This window comes from Pelmatolapia mariae, linkage group LG12 (assembly GCF_036321145.2).
Source record: "Pelmatolapia mariae isolate MD_Pm_ZW linkage group LG12, Pm_UMD_F_2, whole genome shotgun sequence".
In the NCBI taxonomy this organism is placed as follows: domain Eukaryota; kingdom Metazoa; phylum Chordata; class Actinopteri; order Cichliformes; family Cichlidae; genus Pelmatolapia; species Pelmatolapia mariae.
In genome coordinates this window covers 34,919,423-34,938,739 of record NC_086237.1, presented here as the reverse complement: position 1 = coordinate 34,938,739, position 19,317 = coordinate 34,919,423, and the positions used below count along the sequence as shown (strand labels likewise).

The 19,317-nt window shown below is 38.7% G+C and overlaps 2 protein-coding genes across 2 annotated transcripts; both read right to left on the bottom strand.

Moving 5' to 3' along the window:
• Positions 1–4,619: 4,619 nt before the first annotated feature.
• Positions 4,620–7,641, bottom strand: zgc:112294 (transmembrane protein 17A). The gene is made up of 4 exons (XM_063489864.1): positions 7,353–7,641; positions 6,939–7,045; positions 6,251–6,364; positions 4,620–6,005 (listed from the first exon to the last, which is right to left on the bottom strand). Exons 1-4 carry the CDS (start codon positions 7,477–7,479, stop codon positions 5,685–5,687), a joined length of 669 nt encoding a protein of 222 aa, XP_063345934.1. The 5' UTR covers positions 7,480–7,641; the 3' UTR covers positions 4,620–5,684.
• A 422-nt stretch (positions 7,642–8,063) lies between these two features.
• selenoe (selenoprotein e) lies at positions 8,064–9,741 on the bottom strand. Its single transcript, XM_063490695.1, has 4 exons — positions 9,634–9,741; positions 9,268–9,344; positions 8,926–9,004; positions 8,064–8,207 (listed from the first exon to the last, which is right to left on the bottom strand). The coding sequence occupies exons 1-4, from the start codon at positions 9,739–9,741 to the stop codon at positions 8,064–8,066; spliced, it is 408 nt and encodes a 135-aa protein (XP_063346765.1).
• Positions 9,742–19,317: the final 9,576 nt, after the last annotated feature.

The window sequence follows — 19,317 nt, the reverse complement described above, 5'->3', positions numbered from 1 at the left end:
TTTTAGGCAGCATTTTTGCATTTTGCAGATGTGCTGCTAGCAACCTCACATCACACTGATTCCACTGGATCATATATCAAGAATGCTTCTCCGCCTCATATGATTTGGGTGGAAATGTATTTGGACCAAGGTCGGCTTCTTCAGACCACAGATAATACCAATACTGTCAATATATTGTGCTGTGAAAATAGATTTAGCAATAAGAACATACCTGGAATTTTTGCCCTAATTCCCCATATTATCTTCAGCATCCACAAGAAGTTAGGCTTTTTCAGAAGAAATCAATAGATACATTTGGTTGAATATGGGAGCATGGGGGACTATTCATTGCATGATATTTGCCTTAAAATCTCAGATCAGTTATTTATGTATTTATTTATTCCCACAATGATCATTATTATGCCACCATGGCAAACCCCCCCCCAAAAAAAACAAACAAACAAACAAACAAACAAACCATATCACAGCTAATGCATCTGTCAGATCGTCTGTATTTATGTTTGTGTGTCAGATGGTGAGGTATTCAGTTGTTACTACAACACTAAGGGCAAGGAATATGGCAGGCAGATGGATTGCTTCCATGGTGTAGTTAAATATAATTTGTAATGAAAGAGGATTTACAACTTCTGCTGCTGAACATTTCAGCTGTTGGTTGGCAAATGTAAGAGTTACATTTTTCTGAGCAGTGAAGAGTGTTGGACTATCTAAAACTCACTATCGTCTTAGAAGATTTAAAGCTCTACTCAGCAGACACCCTGCTGTAATCTTGGTTGTCTATAACCATCCACTCTCATCACATGTAATTCAGATGTAAACATGTATGGATGGATATGAGAAAGAGCCATTTCGAAACAAGCAACTATTGCTTAGATTGTTTTCAAAAGCTTCAACTGGAAGTGAAGATGCTCACATTAGAGCACTGGGTCCTGCTTATAGGAATTCAGAGAAGAGGCAGCCAATCACAGGAGAGCAGGATTTTTTTTTATTTTTTACTTCTCTAATGGAATCCAGATATAACAATATAGAGCTGGAAATTAGTGTTTAGTAAGGCTGTTAAAAACAGCGCCCCTCGATTTACACTCAAGGCAATAGATTCTCCTATGTCATCAAACCCTCAGATTTAATACTGCTATAGATAAAATATTCCATTTGTACTGTATGCTGAGTATCCGTTTAAACCACAGGGAGAAGTGAATTGCCCTGCCATTCCTCTCACCCAGGTAATCAGACCCCAAATTGAAAATATCCAGCCGCCAATTTCAGTCCAGTTTCAATATTCCCTGCCTGCCAGTGTGATGTCGCTTTTCCTGCAGGCTGTAAAGGTGGAGACAATATAAGTGGCTTATGAATGAAATTTGAATTTCATGGCCCAATATCATTTAGAGTCAGTAATTGAGCAATATGTGTTCTCTATCCCTAAAATGACTTCTGCTTATTCTGATTTGACTGGTGAAGCAGCTGGGTCATCACAATGGCATCAAATAACAGAACCATACATGTGTCTCCATCAACTATTGTATTGCCCCTTCTTTGCAGACACTAAGGTCCAGCCAACTGTATCTAGGAAAATGAATAAAAAAAACAAGATTGAAAAATATCCCAGAGGATTTACCAGTGAGCTCCTGTTAGACATTGTATATTTTTGAAAGAAATTCCCCTCAATTTTTAATGGAAACAGGTTATAGAGGTATAGCAGTGTGCTCTAGAGGAGGGTCAGCTGCTAATGTGCTATTTATTTAATAAGTCTATAAAAAAAGGGGGAAACAAAATACAAGAAGGCTTCAGACAGTTAAACATTTTAATATTTTAAACAAGAACGTGAAAAAAAAAGTGAGTAAAATTGGAAAAAACAGTTTAAGTACTTTAAGTGTGTCACAGTCTTCATAAGCCATACCTGCAAGTCCTTGTCCTCAGCTGTTTCTGAGGAATATTTCTCCTGAAACTTGAAGTGTTTTGAAAGTTCTTTAAAAGTTTGCTTTTCTCAGGCTATGAGACAGCTCCTTTTTTAATATGCTGGATTTGCTTTTCAAGTTGAAGATTTTATTGTGTGGCATTTCTGTCTGTGTAATACCTGAACCAAATTCAGTGCTGAATAGAGGTCCTGAACTTTTTTTTTTTTTTGGCTTTAGCTTTTCTCTAATTCAGAAAGCAACACCAGCAGGGCTGAAACGTTTTGATTGCCCTTTCAATACAAACCCAAGCAGACATTACCTAAACAACAGTATATAGAGTTTCTTTACTAAAGTATTTTCAGCCACAGAAGCATTTATTGTTTCATCACAACAAAATATGTTTATAGAAAATAATTAGCATAAAAAAATGAACAAAAAAACTAACGATTTAGTAACTGGTACTAACAACTTCTCATCATAATTTATATTGAAGCTGGACTATAATAGTCTGTGAGGGTAAGGCTCATTGTATAAGCACCTGGAATTGAGAGGGCAGGAACACTTCCAGGCATCTTGGCAGCACTGGCAAGCTCTCCACCATGAAGGATTACTGAAATAAGGCATAAGGATGTCCCTGTGATGTCTCGGATATTGCCTCCCACTGGTGCTTAGCACAGCCTCGTCAGTCACATTTGTGATTACCTCTGAGCTGTACCCAATCATAATTAAGGTGATGACATTCTCACTAATGCACAGCTGACGATGAGCTATGCTGCTGAATTTTGGACACGACGGGAAGAAGAAAACTTTTGCAGAAGAGCATAAAAAGCATGAGGCAAGCAATTCATTTAGTGAGACGAAAAAGAAAATGCAACAGGACTATCAAAGGCTATTGTTCAGTGCGTGCTAAAGAAAGGCAATTTGATGAGGGAAAAGGTGCAAGGAGCTGCTTCAGATGTGACCACTGTGTCTCCAGGGGGGTGATTTCTATTTCATTTCTTCACCACCAGCTGAATAATCTCCCTCTGCAGCACCTAATAGGAGTTCATAATTAAAAACAGATATGGAGAGAAGTAGGATGAACATGAAGTACTCTCTGGTGAATGGAAAGTCTGAACATGATGCTGGAACACTGAAAACATGTCAGGTTAAAATAAAGATGAAAACAAGACTGTTGTACTACATCTTTTAGTAACCACAGTGAATGTTTTGTGGCAAAAATACAGACAAAACATTAAAAAACCCCTCTTATTAATAGTTTCAGTCCACCTTTCCTGGTTTTCTCTAATAATTTTTCCTTCTTTGACTTTACTGAGGAGAATAAAGACAATAAACATGATTTATTGCTGTGCACATGAATTGACTCTTGTTCTATAAATCTATGAAGTAATACGGTAGTTCTTCTTTAAAATCTGACTCAAAACAGCATAGAGCACACAATCAGCTCCTACTCTCTACAATTGTCTAGTTAATGTGGGAGGAATTCAAAGTAATGACAAATTACTCAAACTCTTTTTTTCCTAGTGCTGAAGGAAACAAATTTCAGCATGATCTGCACTGTAATCATTCAGCCAAACAATGAATTCATGTGCGGTTATTTTAGTGTTCAAATGTCAAAGCATGAAACATGGAATGCTGTGATGTGTGAATGCTGGAACACATAATCACTAGTTCAAACAGTTGGGAGCGAACACTACCCAATGTATAAAAACTGAGAACAGCTAAGGTGCAGCTGGGCAGGCAGGAAGGTGAACCTAATCAAGTGATGAAGTGAGAGACTAATGATACAACCCGGCACCAGTGGAGATGTCCATGCACGTTCCTATCAAAAACCTATGCTCCAACTTTCAGTTACAAACACTCATCACCCCTCAAGTCACTGGTTAGACTTAAAAAAGAAAGATGCCAGAGGGTTGACATGGTAATTATTTCTTCTGTAATCTTTAAAAGAATCCCCACTTAAACACTGTGTGTAAATATATTGTGCAGGTAGATGTTTACAAAGATGCAGGGACACATTTTTGCATGTTTAAATATGGCCATAAATCACTTGCATGTGTGGTGCATACTTATGCTGTTGCAGATGACAGCAGCTTGCGTAAATTATTTCCTTTTTATGGGTTTGGATTCTGCTGCTAATAATAAAATCATGACTAAACTGTTTTTTTCTGTTTTTATCAGTGGTTTACTTTATTTTGCTGTTGTGGTGGAAACACCACACCAAGCTGTTTCATTATCAGTACTAATGGCTGTTTCCCTAAACTCTCTAAAGTTACATAAATACAACTTATGGCTTTACAGTTTATGTTGAACTAACTCTTGAATTCTTAGGGGGGGGGGGGGGGGGGGTTCAAATCCTTTTTTAAAAAAAATGCAGTAATATGCAAGCTTATGTTTAGGGTATCATTTACGCATCTGCTTCTGCATACAGTGCATAATTTCCACCCTCTAAAGGTTTTTCTATTTCCTCCTCTCCATGAACCATGCAGCAACCACTGCAGCTTGTTGTTTCCTGAATGTAAAGTAGAGCGGAATAAGCATGTTGTATCACAGAAACTGTGTCTCTCAAGTAACCGGGTTCTTATCTGTTCAATGCACCACTCGCTAAATAATTTCTCGCCAGGAAAGAAATATTAAATCACACAATGTTATTTTAAAAACCAGTCAGGCATATACAATGACAATAAGAAGAAAGAGGTTACAATTAAAATGATGTTATTGATTTTCATGTATACTTGACTTGGAGTTAAAAACGATTAAAAAAAAAAACCTCATTTCCGAATGTAGACAGGGCTAACCTTTAATTCTCTGCCAGAGGGTTTCCTGATCAGGACATGTGGTGCATAATAATCTATACTCATTGGACTTTGCAACACTGTCAGATGCTCCCCCATCCCTCTTTTGGTCACTGACTGCCACTGTGTGGTCATAAATATTTAACACAGTTCTGCTGCAATTCAGTTTACACTCTTTTACTGTACAAGGTTTAAAAAATTAGATTCCTGCAACCCACTTATCAGATTGTAATATGGCATCCTGTAGCCATGACTGAGATAAATTAGAAACCGTTTTATTGAAGTATCACAGTCCTCCTCCCAGAAATAGGCTGAAATAAACCTGGGGAAAGACTCGACTTTTCTTGTGGGCAAGAAGGTAATCTGCCTCGGCAAAATAATTCTGTTCCACCAACACTACAGCCTCTATCATCCATCATCATTAAGAAAGGAAAGGAAAAAAAACCTGAAACACTTTAATACTGATAAAAGCAGCCACAAGCACTGTACTGCCTTGTATTTCTGATCTCATTTTATTATTTGATGGTGTGTTTTACCTTACTCCCCTGTAAACGTGTCACTCCATGACAGTTTGGCTGACGTGGCATCAAGTTTTGACATTGAGGTTTGGGCTAAAATGTTGTTTTTCATCTGTTAAAAACATCGGTAAATGTCAGAATGTGGCATCAGAGTTAGTATGTGATTTTTATTTTATTTTTTCAAAGGCCTGTCATTTTATACCACATTAAAAGTCATACAGAAAGATCTGGGGCACCCAAATTTCAGCACAACAGTGGCCTAAAAAGTTCTGAATGCTATACAGTCATAATAAACGCAGACCCACAGAGCAGAGTTTTACAAAATAGGTGGTTTCTAAATGTTTTCTTTTAAATAATAAATGAATGCTCATGCTCATGCTTTGGCAGCTGTTGAAGGTTTTCTGGAAAGTTTCAAACAATGTGGTTCCTACAACACTAGATTTGATACATGTGTTATTAAGAAAGGATGGATTTTTGCTTTAATTGTAGATATCTTGGGTGGCTGACACTGGCAGCACACTGCGGTGATAAGAAAGCCCATATACTGGGCTCATCCCTGTGTGGTGGAAGCTCTCCACCTTGCCAAGCTGCCGCAGATGGAAGAGCAGGGTGAGCTTTCGGGTCATGGTTCTAAGTGCCAAGAAGGAGGCCAGGATCTGGGCGAGCAGGAAGAGGAGATAGAGGGAGTGGACAGCTCTCTCCAGAGGCAGGATGATAATTCCTTCATCGGTCAGGAAGAACAGCAGCACTGGCAGCTGGAACATGAAAGACAGGAGCCAGAAGGCTGCCAGCTCTGGCACCTGATGACAGGGAGGAAAAGAGAGAAAATTTGGGTTGGCGCGCACAAACGATGAAAAGATGCAGCAGTCATCCATCAAGTGCTTTGGTTGAATCCACATGAAAGCAAAGACACACATACACTAAAACTCAGTAGGCACTTGTAGCCACAAGCAGGTAGAATATTCAGCAGTTTCCTCCTCTGTGTTTTTTCACGGTTCATAAAAGAGCTTCGTGTAGTTCAGTGTAAGATATAAATTTGAAATACCTTTTCTTTGAGGTTGCCAGTGTAGCCCAGATAAAGTCGAACCACTTCGATGACTGTAAGTAGGATCATCCCAGTAATGAGTAGAGCTTGATAGTACCCAGGAAGATAGTAGAACTGGGAAAAGTGAAGGGCTGTAATTAATGAGCATGATCAAGGAGTGTGTGTGTGTGTGTGTGTGTGTGTGTGTGTGTGTGTGTGTGTGTGTGTGTGTGTGTGTGTACACGCAGGCATGTTAGATTTTTATGTAAACTTTTTTTTCAAAATTTATTGAAAGTTTTGTTTTTCAGAAAGACAGTGAATGTGGAGTTCACTGCTTGTGCCTCTTCTGAGTTTATGTGAGGAGGCTTTCATTTTGAAGGCACCACTAGATGGAGCCAAAGTCAAAGGTTTTCCAATTGATACACTGGGCTTGATAAATAGATTTGGTTAATCAAAACCTGATCTGTTGACTTCAAGAGGAATACTTCTAAATATTTACTCACCAAAAGCTGTTCAATAAAGGATCTCGCTATAATAGTGCACGTGAGTGAGTTTTTACATCCTTGGATGATCAATGGAACAAGCCTAAGTAACTTTGAAAGTCTAAGCAATCAACCAAAAACAAAAATGCTCCAATATGTTAAAAAAGAAGTCTCCAAATTACAAAAAATTCTCTTGTGTGTGTTTCATGGACTAATTTGGCACTAACCTTTACTTCCAGCATGAACACAGCTGAAAACCACCAACAGGGAAAATAAAACATATTGAAATACAGGAGCATTTGAAGGGGGAGGTGAGAAACCAGCTCGTTGACCACTGCAAGACAAATAACAGTGCACAAAACATTAAGTTGAAAAACCGAAGTGAAATTTGACCAAACGAAGAAAAACCTTTAACAGCTGAGTTTTAGACTTGATAATATTTTTGTTATTGACCTTAATAAACAGCTAAGTCTTTTTTTTTAAAGCAATCCTGATGCACACTGGTGATTTACTTGAGAATACAGTCATTAGATGTCTTGTCTAATCTTAGCCTTTACATTCTCCAGTACTAAATGGCATTGTGCTGTATAGTAAACATATTACACTAAAGTTCCAAACAGTCTTTGGAAGCACGAACTAACCAGATGCATCCTCTTGCTCCCTGGTGAAGTCACTGTCTGCTGTCCTGTTGTTTGTGAACACAGAGCCTCCCATATACACCAGACCCAGCGGCAGGTTTTCGGGAACAGGCGAGTAAAACACAGGCATTGTTGACAGAGGTGGTGATCATGACAGAGCCAAGGAGTCAGGAGGTTTACAGTGCCAAAAATATGTTTTCAGTATCCGCTGCTAATTTTTGTCTTAAGTTAAACAATCGCACAATACCAGTCTAGAAGAGATACAAGTGGACACATAAAGGCACATGCTGGCAGACGCTACTGCTAATCTGATTATCGTGAAGGAGGCGGGCTGAAGATAAGCCTGAAACAGTTGCATGCTTGCTTGAAGTTAGTGTCCATCTATGATGCTCAGTTAATTTGGTTTTCTAATTAGGGAATTCAGCACATACTTAAACTTTATAGAGATAAAGTTGCACATACTCTGTGCAGTATGTTTGAAAATTCTACATTCTTTGTACACATATTTAAAGCGATGATTCACTCTGGCAGATTTTGGTGTAGTTTAAAGTCTTTTTATTTAAATTCGGCAGATATACACAATGACATAACACTCTGCTCAATGCACCCGGCCAGCGAGTCATCAGAGTGGTGCCTGGCTTATTTTGGCCTTTGGGCCTCACTCGTCATTATTGTGACCATGGTGCAGAGACAGAGTTTGGCCACAAGGGGTCATCACAGCTCGTCCCTGGGGGCGCGCAGGGGAAAATGCTGAAACTCCTCTGGCACCTCTTCCCCTTTCTTGGACCTCTTGTAGAAGCCGAGTGAGTCTAACAAGCTGCTGATCTCGTCTGCCTTCATTTTCTTCACAGAAACAGTCTGATCCCCACACACACATACACATACACAGGAGGGCAGACATGTTTGGTTCACAACGTGGTTAAAGGCAGTAATGCGTTGTATATTAGCTGTATATGTAGATATAACATGATTTACTAAACCCCTGTTTTTACTTGGAAGTGTTTAGCCACTACAGATTTAGAGGGTCCAACTATTTTTTTTTTTGTTTCTCCTTACCTAAAGTCAAATTATAATCTCCCAGAGAAGCCACATTAGAAAAACTTTAGCCTCTAAACAAAGCTTTAGATGGAAAATTAAAAGGCTTTACTCAAGGAAGCAGTAATACTTGGCTCTTTTTCGATGTAGGCCAGCATTAAGAAAATTCATTTTTATTGGTTTTAATGGAGAGGCTAATTGGGCAATAGGGGCCTGCAACAGGGGGTTTTCTACCCTGGAAAAATAAATGGCATGTGAGAACTGCTTTCAAGGCACACAATTTTCAAAGTCACATCAACTCTCCTGTCTCAGTACAAAAATTATTGCTCCATTCTCAGAATCCCAAGTTCATATACTGTATGTATTTATTTTTAACTCTCATTCAAGTACATCCTCTTTCTTGGTATCTGACAGATGATCTGATATCACATGAAGTAATATTGAAACTTTCCCACATGAATCCTGTTTGACATTCTGGCGGTCTCTTGATAAGCTCCATCACAAGGCAGCGGAATAAAAGGTCCCTGTACTCACTTCTCACCTTAACAATCTCATCCTTTTCATTGTAGAATATCAGACGGGGTTTCTTCTCTTCCGATGAATCATATTCCAAGTTGTGGCTACACAGGAAAAAGCAGATCAAGGGAAACAGGTAGGAGGGGTTGTGAAGAACAAGGCATATCCATCTGTTTCGCTATTTTTAGGCTCACTTAACATGATTTTTTTACTTGGAATGCTCACAGAGCTGGCACTGAACTTGGCAGCTTGCTAGGAATACTGTTTTGTTTACAAAAGAGGTCATGAGAAAATCAGTAGTGATTTTTGTGGAAGGCTCACAGCTTAGCAAAGAATCCTGAGGAACATGAAAACAATACAAGGATACTATAAAGCCATTCGCTCCATGAGAAAATGATAGAGCTCAGGCATTTTCTTTATGCTTCATCCGACCACACTGGGAGCCTGCAGGGATGACAAGAGACATTTGTTAAAACAGCATGACAAAGAGGAGTGTACATATCTCATTCTTTATGTGATCAAAGGTGACAAAAAAGGTGTCACATTACAGCAGAAAATAAACTGCCATGACAGCACACGACCTATCCATCACCATGCACACTATTTCCTCACTTGTTTTTTGAATATTATGTGTAGATTTAATTTTTCACTTTAAATGATTTCCTGTAAAAAAAAAGAAAAAAAAAGCAATCAATATAAAAGGTTCTTAATGATGATTTTGCTCTATACTTACCAGCAGTTTAGCTCTGGCTATAACGAGCTTTTCTTCACCTACTGTGTCATTGTTCGCTTCGAATAGCCTAAGAGCGAGGGTAAGGGTAAGCACCAAGAAGGTCCACATTTTTACTAGATGGCAAAATCTTTAGCTCCTTTTTCTGAGTTAAAGCACTGATAAGTGACCCTTTAATACTCTTGGACAGTTTTTTCAGGGTGGACAAGACCATGGCCACCTCTGTAGGGGAGCAATGCACACCTGGGCTGAGCTGTTAATCTCACTTTTGTGATTTTCTGTCATAGATTGTGTGTCAGTATAAGAATTAGACTGGTGGTTTACCAAGTAAGTTACCACCACATACTTATTCAGCAACAGAGTTAGCTGTTAGGGTGTTTTTCTATATGTCAAAGGGGCCCCCAGGTTTATATTTTATAGTTTCTTCCAGATCAAATGTCATTGGGGGAACACAGAACATCTGCACTCTTATCATTTTTTCCCATGCAGTAAACTTGCAGGTGGTTAATGGTCACAGAGAACCGCATGTTACTACCGACTCACTCCCCCAATACAGCTAAACTGGTTCATGACTAAAAACTTCATGAAACCATCTGCCATTGCAGGAATAAGAACATGACAATGTTAGCATATGATCACATTCACATCTATGGGAAATTTCAAATAACTGATAACCCCAACTTGCACTTCTTTGACTTGTAAGAGAAAAAAACCCCCACCGAAACACACAGAAAGGCCTCCACATGTCACATTTTTTCCAAGTAATGTAGCTTTATAATTACATTTACATAGAAGATGAATATAACGGCAAAAACTGCAAGTAAAATATGAGTCCAAATATCTACAACATGAATGATTTGGACTTTATGAAACACAGTATAGTAAAATATTAGAAAGATCACTGAGTGTACAGAACATTTCAATGCCAAATATTGAGTATATTTGCTACAGATACAGTACAACTTTTTGCGCTATTTGGGGGCAGCAGCAAAAATTCTGATACTGACAAAGCATCCATCCATTTAATCTGATGTGTAAAAGGTTTCACAATGCAACTGTCTATGCATATGTTCAAATGACACAGAGAAAAATTCTAATTTACAGCATGTAAAAGAAGTATTGAAAACATCACCAATTTTCTGAGTAAATATATTTCTAAAGCTGCTATTGGCATGAAGTTCTCATTGAACGTTATTAACAACCCATCAAATCCACACATGCAAAGAAATCAAATCATAGATGTCTAGAAATTATGTCTAATAATGAGAAAAGGTGCAGGGAAAACATATTGAATACATTTACTGAAATGTATTTCATACTTTGTACAAAAGCCTTTGTTGGTGATGACAGCTTCCTGTATGAAGAAGCTACATTGTTTGCCTACTGTATATGAAGCTGTATTGCTCAGGTGTGACACTGGCCCATTCTTTCACACAGAAACAGTCTGCATGGGATTTGGTGATGTGTTCAATACTCATTTTACCTGCTGTATATGCAGTTTTAGCCACTTTGGGATTGTATGGAGTCTTAATACATCCTTTTATCTGTGACAGGCAGAGTAGCTGCCTTACCCTACTTCCAGTCATTGTACTAAGCTAAACTATCACCGTTCAGTTCTGGAGCTTTACTGCACAGACATGACGGTGTTAGGGGTCTTCACATGTAACTCTCACCAAAAAAGCTATTAAGTATATTTTCTAAAACGTCTGACTAATCCATTAAGTCTCAGCGATATTCTTTTATTCCGCATTGTTTAGGATTTTGAACAGAATGTTTCTCTTGACACACATTTGTTAAGTTTTCACAATCATATTTTGTAAATCCTGCAGTTATGTAGCTGAACAAAACACTAGCTCTATTCTGATCCATGAAAGCAGTATATGGCTTGTTCCCACTGTTTTTTCATTCTGACTTTCCCTTTTCTAACTTTCTTTCTATGCAATGTTTAATTCCATTGTGCTCTCTCTATGAAATCAGGCCTTGTGACAGCATAGCACATTTGCACTGTGTCAACACCCTGGGGGGAAGAAAACATCTCGGCCCTCCAAGTTTACTCTACTGCTTTGTATTGTGCAAAACTCCAATTCATTAGGTCACCATAAGAGGGCGGTAACACCCACATGTACACTTCCTGGCAGTTTGGCGGGTAACGTGTACTTCCAAATCCTAGCCACAGACAATTATGTTTCCAACAAAAATAAACCATTCCTGCCTGGAATGCTGAAGCGAAAACCATCTTGCTGTCTCTGTCTTTTCCAGACACAGAGCGTTGCAGCTCAGAGTCTTGTGCTCTGCATGTACTGTTTGGGATTATGTGTCAAACGGCAATAAAACAGTCCTCTTTTTTAACAGGGTTTCCTCCCCTTGGCAGCTGTTGTAAATCTACAGGCTTGTACACTTGCAGCAGTTTTACGTCTGCATCTTTGTATCGTACTGTTCCAGGTCTCTCTTTCACAATGAAAGTTGGACCCAAAAGAATTTAAAGAAGTGAATGAGAAATAAGAATTTAGAGAAAAAGGATGGCTCACATGAAAAAGAGAGAGAGAGAAAAGCACACAATGAGCGGTGGGGGTGGGGAGAGCTTGCCGAGGCTGACTCCTCAGTCTATACGTGTGGATGCATACCATATGTGTTCACAATCAGCATGTTTCAGCTTACATCACATGGTGCATGCCAAAAGGGGGCTGTTGTTATTATTACTCTGCTGACAAGGGGGAAATATAGTCATTAATAACTGGAAGGTTATGGAGCTTAGACAGGAGATGATGAAAACATTTACAAAGTTCGCACTGAGCAACTTTTTCCAGTAGGAGTTTTAAAAATTGCAACACTAGCAGCTGTTAAAAGATCAAAAGCTACAACACCTCACTGCAATCCTCCCTCCTTCAGAGAGCTTGTTATAAAGATACACACTTCCTTTTTCTCCAAAGCACCGGATGCTGCCTACCAGCCGGCAACCAACAATTACTCTGTGTGTCTGTTCTCTTATGATGTGGACAATTATTTGTGGTTGTTTGTGAGAAATGTTTGACTCTTGTGTCTCCTCTGTGCTCCAATGTTAATATCTATAAGTATGTTCAAGAATAAGCAAAGTAGATGGTTAAAAATGTATCTTGATTAAGTTCTAAACATTTAGTTCTCTGTCTTTTCTTGCTCTCTCTCTCTGTGTGTGTGTGCTTATCTGTCTGGTGCCTTGGGGCAGCTGCTGCAAAGTCTGATGTCTGCCTGCCTGCTGTGCTCGAGTCAGCTTATAAAAGAGAGGCAGCATTGAAGGAAGTGAAGGAGGATGTGGAGGACTTTTAAAAAGATTATAATGCTAATGAGTGTGCTCCACTTCAAACATACAATAACCTTGCTGTACAGTAGCATCAAATAGTTTAGCAGAACTTGCTCACCACGATGCTTCTGTCATTACCGCTGGGCAGCTTAACACAACTTAAAGGTTCAATTTAAAAAATATAACAGGGAATTAGGAAATAAAAACAGGAGAACCTAGGGAAATGTCTATGCGTGACAGTAACTGTAAGCAAATTTACAGCTCAAGGGGTAAATGAGAGTGTCACCGAGTTTGATTTAGCTTGTGGTTTAGCTTGAACCTACGACCTAAAATAAGTGGCTCCAATTTTCTTCACGCAAGGAGGCCACAAAAGGCTGTGCGACGCTGCCGGCCTTGGCAGAGAATCTATCTTGTACAGGCATGAAATACAAGGACGGTTCTTGGAGCTTGTTCGCTGCGTGATGGTGAATGTGAAATAGGATGGCTGCTTTTCAGTAAAAGTTTTTTTTGAGTATGTAATACCTGATTAATTGTTTACAAGTTGACGATGACTGTTTTGAACAATGTACACTCTCTGTGTAAAAAAAAAATGCTTTTATTCAAGTAAATTGAATTAAACGTTCAAGGATGTTTACTGAGCAATTCAACTTTAATATACTTTTAATAAGACATTTTGAATAAAAATGCTCTGCAAATGAACATTTTAAATAAAACAGTGCAGTATTTAGATTGGTAAATACATGCAGCTGTAACCCTCAAAATTCTGCTTACACTGCAGACGTAATATAAAACAATATTAAAAATATATAAAATACAAAGGCCATAAAGAGAAGTGATTACTTTGCATAATATTACTTTTCAAGCACACAAAACTTTAATGTGAGATTGAATAGAGTTTTCTATCTTTATAAAGTCTCATTTTTTATTTTTACATAAACTAATTAGTGAAGTCTGGATGTGGTGATAGATTATAGCCTCAGCAATGGCAGAGTAACTGTTTTGTTTGTTTTCAAGTAAAGGACAGATACGATTGTGCCTTTAATCTTCACATCTAACTCAGAAAAGTTCAAAACCATAATAAGCACATTTAGCTGAAAGCTGAACTACTTCCCTAAGTAGCCACCATGACGTCACACATTTCTGGACTAGCAGATTGGCATTGTGGGCATTGCCCTATTTTGCATTCCACTGATTCATTTATTTTTCCATTAGATAGACTTGACTGTATTTGGACATGAGGAAGAAGCTGTGAGCAACACTTGAAACGTGACTGAGGGAACATATGTCTCTCCTCTGAAGAAGACAGCTAGTACACTCACTGGAAGGAGTGACCTTAGCTAATGACATCTTATTGACATGTGGGAAAAATTACTTATAATTTCATGAAGCAGTTGACTGGGACTATTGAATGGGAGTCTATCTGAAATGGTGGCATTGCAATTCAAGGCATTTCCATAATTGCTTCACTTAGCTGACTTGGTTATATCATTAATGAGCGCTCTGTCACCAAATCGCTATCCCATTATTTATACCTAAAACAGTGTTTATGAAAGTTTTTTTTTTTTTTACTTATAAACTATACACTTATACAGCTAAATTAGCATCTGCCTCATTTGTTTCTTAAATTAGAAACAGTTTCTGCTTTATTCTTCACTCCCCTTGATTTGTGGTGGTGTTACTTACAGGACAGATTAGCATCCTGGATGTGGGTGATTCTATGAAGATTCAATCATTCCTTTCATGAAAAAGTTGCGTGATGCATTTTACATCCTCAGGGGGCAAGGGTTCATCTAAACACCATCTGGTTCATTAGATGGGATGATGAAAGCTTAAAAAACATCCTCACCTGCAGAAACTCAAACTCCACTGGCAGAAAATGGAAATAAAAAAGCTGAAAAACTGGCAGCACTGGCTGATTATCTGTCAAGATAATAACACCATCATTTTTTCTCTCTGTGTTTTTGGATGTAGTCATTTAAAGCTTTGTAAAAAAAAAAAAAAAAAGACAATCCCATGTGATGGATGATGAATTCTTTGTGTATTTCATGTAGCCTGTTAGTCACTGGTTAAGTGCTGAGGTCCCACAGTTTGGGGTCAGGTACGTGACAACATCTTCACTCATCATGGGCATGAATGTTATAGCCATGGCTTGTAATAAGTTTTTTGAATTGTTTGTTTTCTAGAGTGGAATGATCTACAAATCTACAACATAAATCTTAAAAAAAAGAAAAAAAAGAATTGAGTGCACACTTTTGAAATTATTTAGGATTTTCTCAAATCCACAGGAAGTTTAAAAGTATACATACGGGCTCAAATATGCACACTTGATGCTGAACTTTCTGGTTGTCTGTTAATAGCCCTCAGCTTTGTATTGTTGGTGATTTTGATTGGCTACACTTATTAGCTTTTTTGACAGCACTCACTGGATTGAACAATAGGCAGGACAATGTGGGAAAGTCCAAGAAAATGTGAACATCAAAGCAGAATTGTACATTAAGAAAATTAGGAAGGTCTCTTAGGACCATTTCTAAGAAATTGCAGATTCAAAGCTCATCAGTTCAAACAAATGTTTGCAAATACAAGTTATGTGGAAGTGAAACTGTTAGTGAAGAGCTGCATATGGTTTAATATTCTTCAGAAATTTCCCCAAAATGTCTGGCAGTCCACATTAATTTGTTTCTGAAAGCTCTTTCTTTTATTTGACAAATATCCAAAATACAATTATTTTAGTTGAAATTTAATAAATCGAGTCTGTATTTGAGAAATGCAATTTTGCATTTCTCTATTGCTTGGTTTCAGTACAGAGTCTTTTGAAGTCATTAAAAGAAAAGTAGAGCTGAGTTGAGTATCGTCTTGGAATTTCCTGTGAAAACTATTTTCATTGGTTTGTTGGAACTGAGAACCACTGTTGAGGCAAATGGAGCTTGATTAATTACTGAAATGCTACAATCATTCTTTGTGACCTCTCTATTTCTTGAGTTTAATGGACAGTCCTGGTTTTGGATGTACTTTGGACACAATCTTTGAGACATGTCTGCTTTTACAATGGCAGAGACATTTTGCTAAATATTAGTGGGGATATGTGCATATATTTGAGCTTGTGTATATATATATATATATATATATATATATATATATATATATATATATAATCCACCTGTGTGGATTAGAGAAAACCCTGAATAAGAATAATGTCTGAAAGACATTTAACATGTATGCTATACAAACATCATTAAATACCTCATATTTCCATGATATTCATGCTCATGATGACTTTATGTAAAGCTCTGAATACAACTTTATTCACACTGGTGTCCTTGAGAATAACCATTCTGATTTGTCACACAGTGTTGTGTGTCTGACCTTGAATTCCCTCGAGGGGGAGAAATCAAAAGCGAAAATCCTTGTGGAGGTCAAACAAATATCACACTCCCGAAGCAACAAAAACATCATACTGTTGTCCTCTGTAGTAACAGACAACTGTGTTTACGATTTAGCAACAATAACACATTTTCAAGAATAAAGTACTGAGAGCGTTTGGAATTGTAAGTAGGTCAAGTAGGTATATTTTCACAGACGGTCCCTCTTGTATTTGCATAATTCAGCTGGAAACTGGATAAGGTGATAGATGGTAGTGGAATCATGACTGATGTGGGAAATGGTTTGTCGTGGAGGTGGGAAATGGGGTGAGGGTGGTGAAGGGATTTGCCCCGATCAATGTCCAGTTACTGGCCACATCAGAGGAGCTGGTGGGCAAGCAAACAGCAAGCACTGCTCCCCTCCCTCTAATCTGCGCCTCAGTAATCAGAAACACATGGCTCCCTATAATGACTCCACTGTTGTCCCATGAAGTAGAAGAAGGCTGTAAGGGTCACATATGTGTGTCACCTATGTGTATACACACAAGCACAAAGTCGCAATGATGGAAAATATACAGCTAACACTTCCTTTCACATGCCAGCTAACTGCAGCCTCATAAAGTAAATAGATCCTGACATCCATTTAGGCAAACATTTCTTTTTTTTTAGGTTGTTGCTAAAGTGTGTTTATCCAAATGGATACGAGTGGTGCCAGTATCAGTGACTTGGCCTCTGACTCACAAAAACAAAGATGTGATAAAGCAAATCTGATGGGGGTTGTAAAATGGGAAAATGTTTCTGCAGGGTACAGGCCTGTTCCTGTGACTGCATTTACTTAAAATATGGAGAGAAAGCATCCCAAACAACAAAGCTGTAGAGTTTGTTGGTCACAGACAGGACTGATTGTCGGGACAGCTGGGGTTCACTGCACAAAAACATAAACCATCTGTTTATTTTCCTTGGGTTTGGGCGGACACAATGGGTCTTGTGCTCATTTTCCATCCCAGTATCTCTCTTTTTGCGGCTCTATGATGAACTGAGTAAGCAGTGAGGGGAAAAAAAACCCCCAAAAACTTTGGGTCAGCCTTTGGAATTATGTGAAAGCTGAAACCCCAAACCATATTATGAAGTCTGTAGTCCCACTTTACTGCTCAGGTAGTGGATAGATGGGACAGGGGGAAGGGGAGAAAGAGGAAGGAGTAATTGAAGGAGAAGGAAAACAGGCTGTGGGCACAAATACAAGAGAAGAAGAGCTTGTGAAAAAGAAGAAAGAAAAAGAGAACAAAATGAAAAAAATAAAAAGAATCTGACTGATCTGCTTTTTATTAGCCATCCAAACCATTTCCCCTAATATGCTAGTTCCTTTAAATTATGCTGACAAAGGGGGAAAATTCAGGGCAATTTGAAGTCCCAGACAACTGTTTGCACACCCTTCCATGTGAGAGAAGAGAAAAAAAGAGTAAGAAAAATCTCCATCTGGACAGAGTAAGAGAGAGGCTATGGATCAATTATATTTTGCACTATTTATACGGCTTGATTTTTTCACAAATGAGTACGAATAGTGCGTGAGGAAAACCGCGTGTGTCTTTCTGAAGTTCTGTGGCTGCAGTCACGATGCATGCACTGAGCTCAAAGTAGCGTGGAAAGTGTCAGATAGAGCAAAATGGGTTTTCACACTGACTTGAAGAACAATACTGATATGTTAGTATATCCCAAACTGAGCCTCATCCAGTTTCAACTCTCTTGACCTAGTTTCATCACTTTACCAGCTTGTCTAGGCATCTATTTGGGAGGTCGGCTTGTTGTGCGGTTGCTCTTAATTTGTGCATTAAGAGTGGCCTATTTTAGCTCTGAGCCAACGCGTGGAAGTTTTGGGTCTATGATAATGACAGTCTTAAATCGCAGAGTGTGTAGATGTCACTGGAAATCTATAAACACATTTGATGCTGGTGCCCCCCCTGCCTCCCCACTTCTGGTTGCATGCTGACCTCAGTCTTCAGTGGTTTTGGCTCAAGAAAAGCACCAGCTCCATTTCCAGTAAATGTCATTTCATAGTTACTGCATTTCCACAGGGCTGAGAAACAACATTTAATGTGTAAGAAAGACTGCAATTAGACAGTGTTTCTCGCAGACAGCCTGTCGACAGGGATAAGAGACGGGGGGAAAAAAAGCCCATTTTTGAATCTCCTCTGGCCATGTCTGATGCAATGGATCAGCCAGGGGAATGACAGCATTTGAGAAAAATCGTACTACAGCAGACACAGTAATGTCAGACATTGTTTGAACACTTGAACAAAGAGCAACTGTTCATTTGAACTTCAAACTTTACATCACACCGAGGTTTTATAAGAAATAATTTGTGCAAAGTTCATGAACACCGTGAACATTTCAATATCAGATTTTCGAAATCAAAAGAGAGATTTGCATAGAATATTCTTTTTCTTGCCTTTGTTTCTGGTGTATGCCTTTGCATGTAGGCGATACACGTCTCTTTACACTGAATACTTCTTACTGAACCTAATCCACTGTCCTGAACTTACGCGGACAGTGAAAAACGGCTCGTGACTCAGGCCATGCTTGAATTAATATCTTCAACCACTTTCAAGTGTAACTCGACTCCACTTTCTTTCTGCTTTGCATTGCAGAAAATATTTGTCTTTTTCCCCCTCACTCATAAATTTCTTTCTTCCTTTCCTTGCAGGGACTGAAATGGCTACCAGATGTGGTTCCAATCTGTTCTTGTTGCCATAGAGACACAGGGACTGGAATAGGTTTTTTGAGTCCAGGGCTTTTGGCTGACTCATAGGCCTGAGTTTTAAAGCCTCGCTGTTTCTATAGACATGGCACATTGAGGGCGCCCCAGCTCCAAGTTATGTTTAGACTGGCAGCCGAAATGTCACTGAACCCCATTCCCACACGCCTACCCCTGACTTTTTGACCAAGCTTTGCATTATCCAGTGTAGTAGCTCCTTTTTGTGCATTTATGTTGCAGTGCTACACGTAACATTCAATGCCAAGTCAATAAATGAGTAAAAAATTACTTTTAGTTGA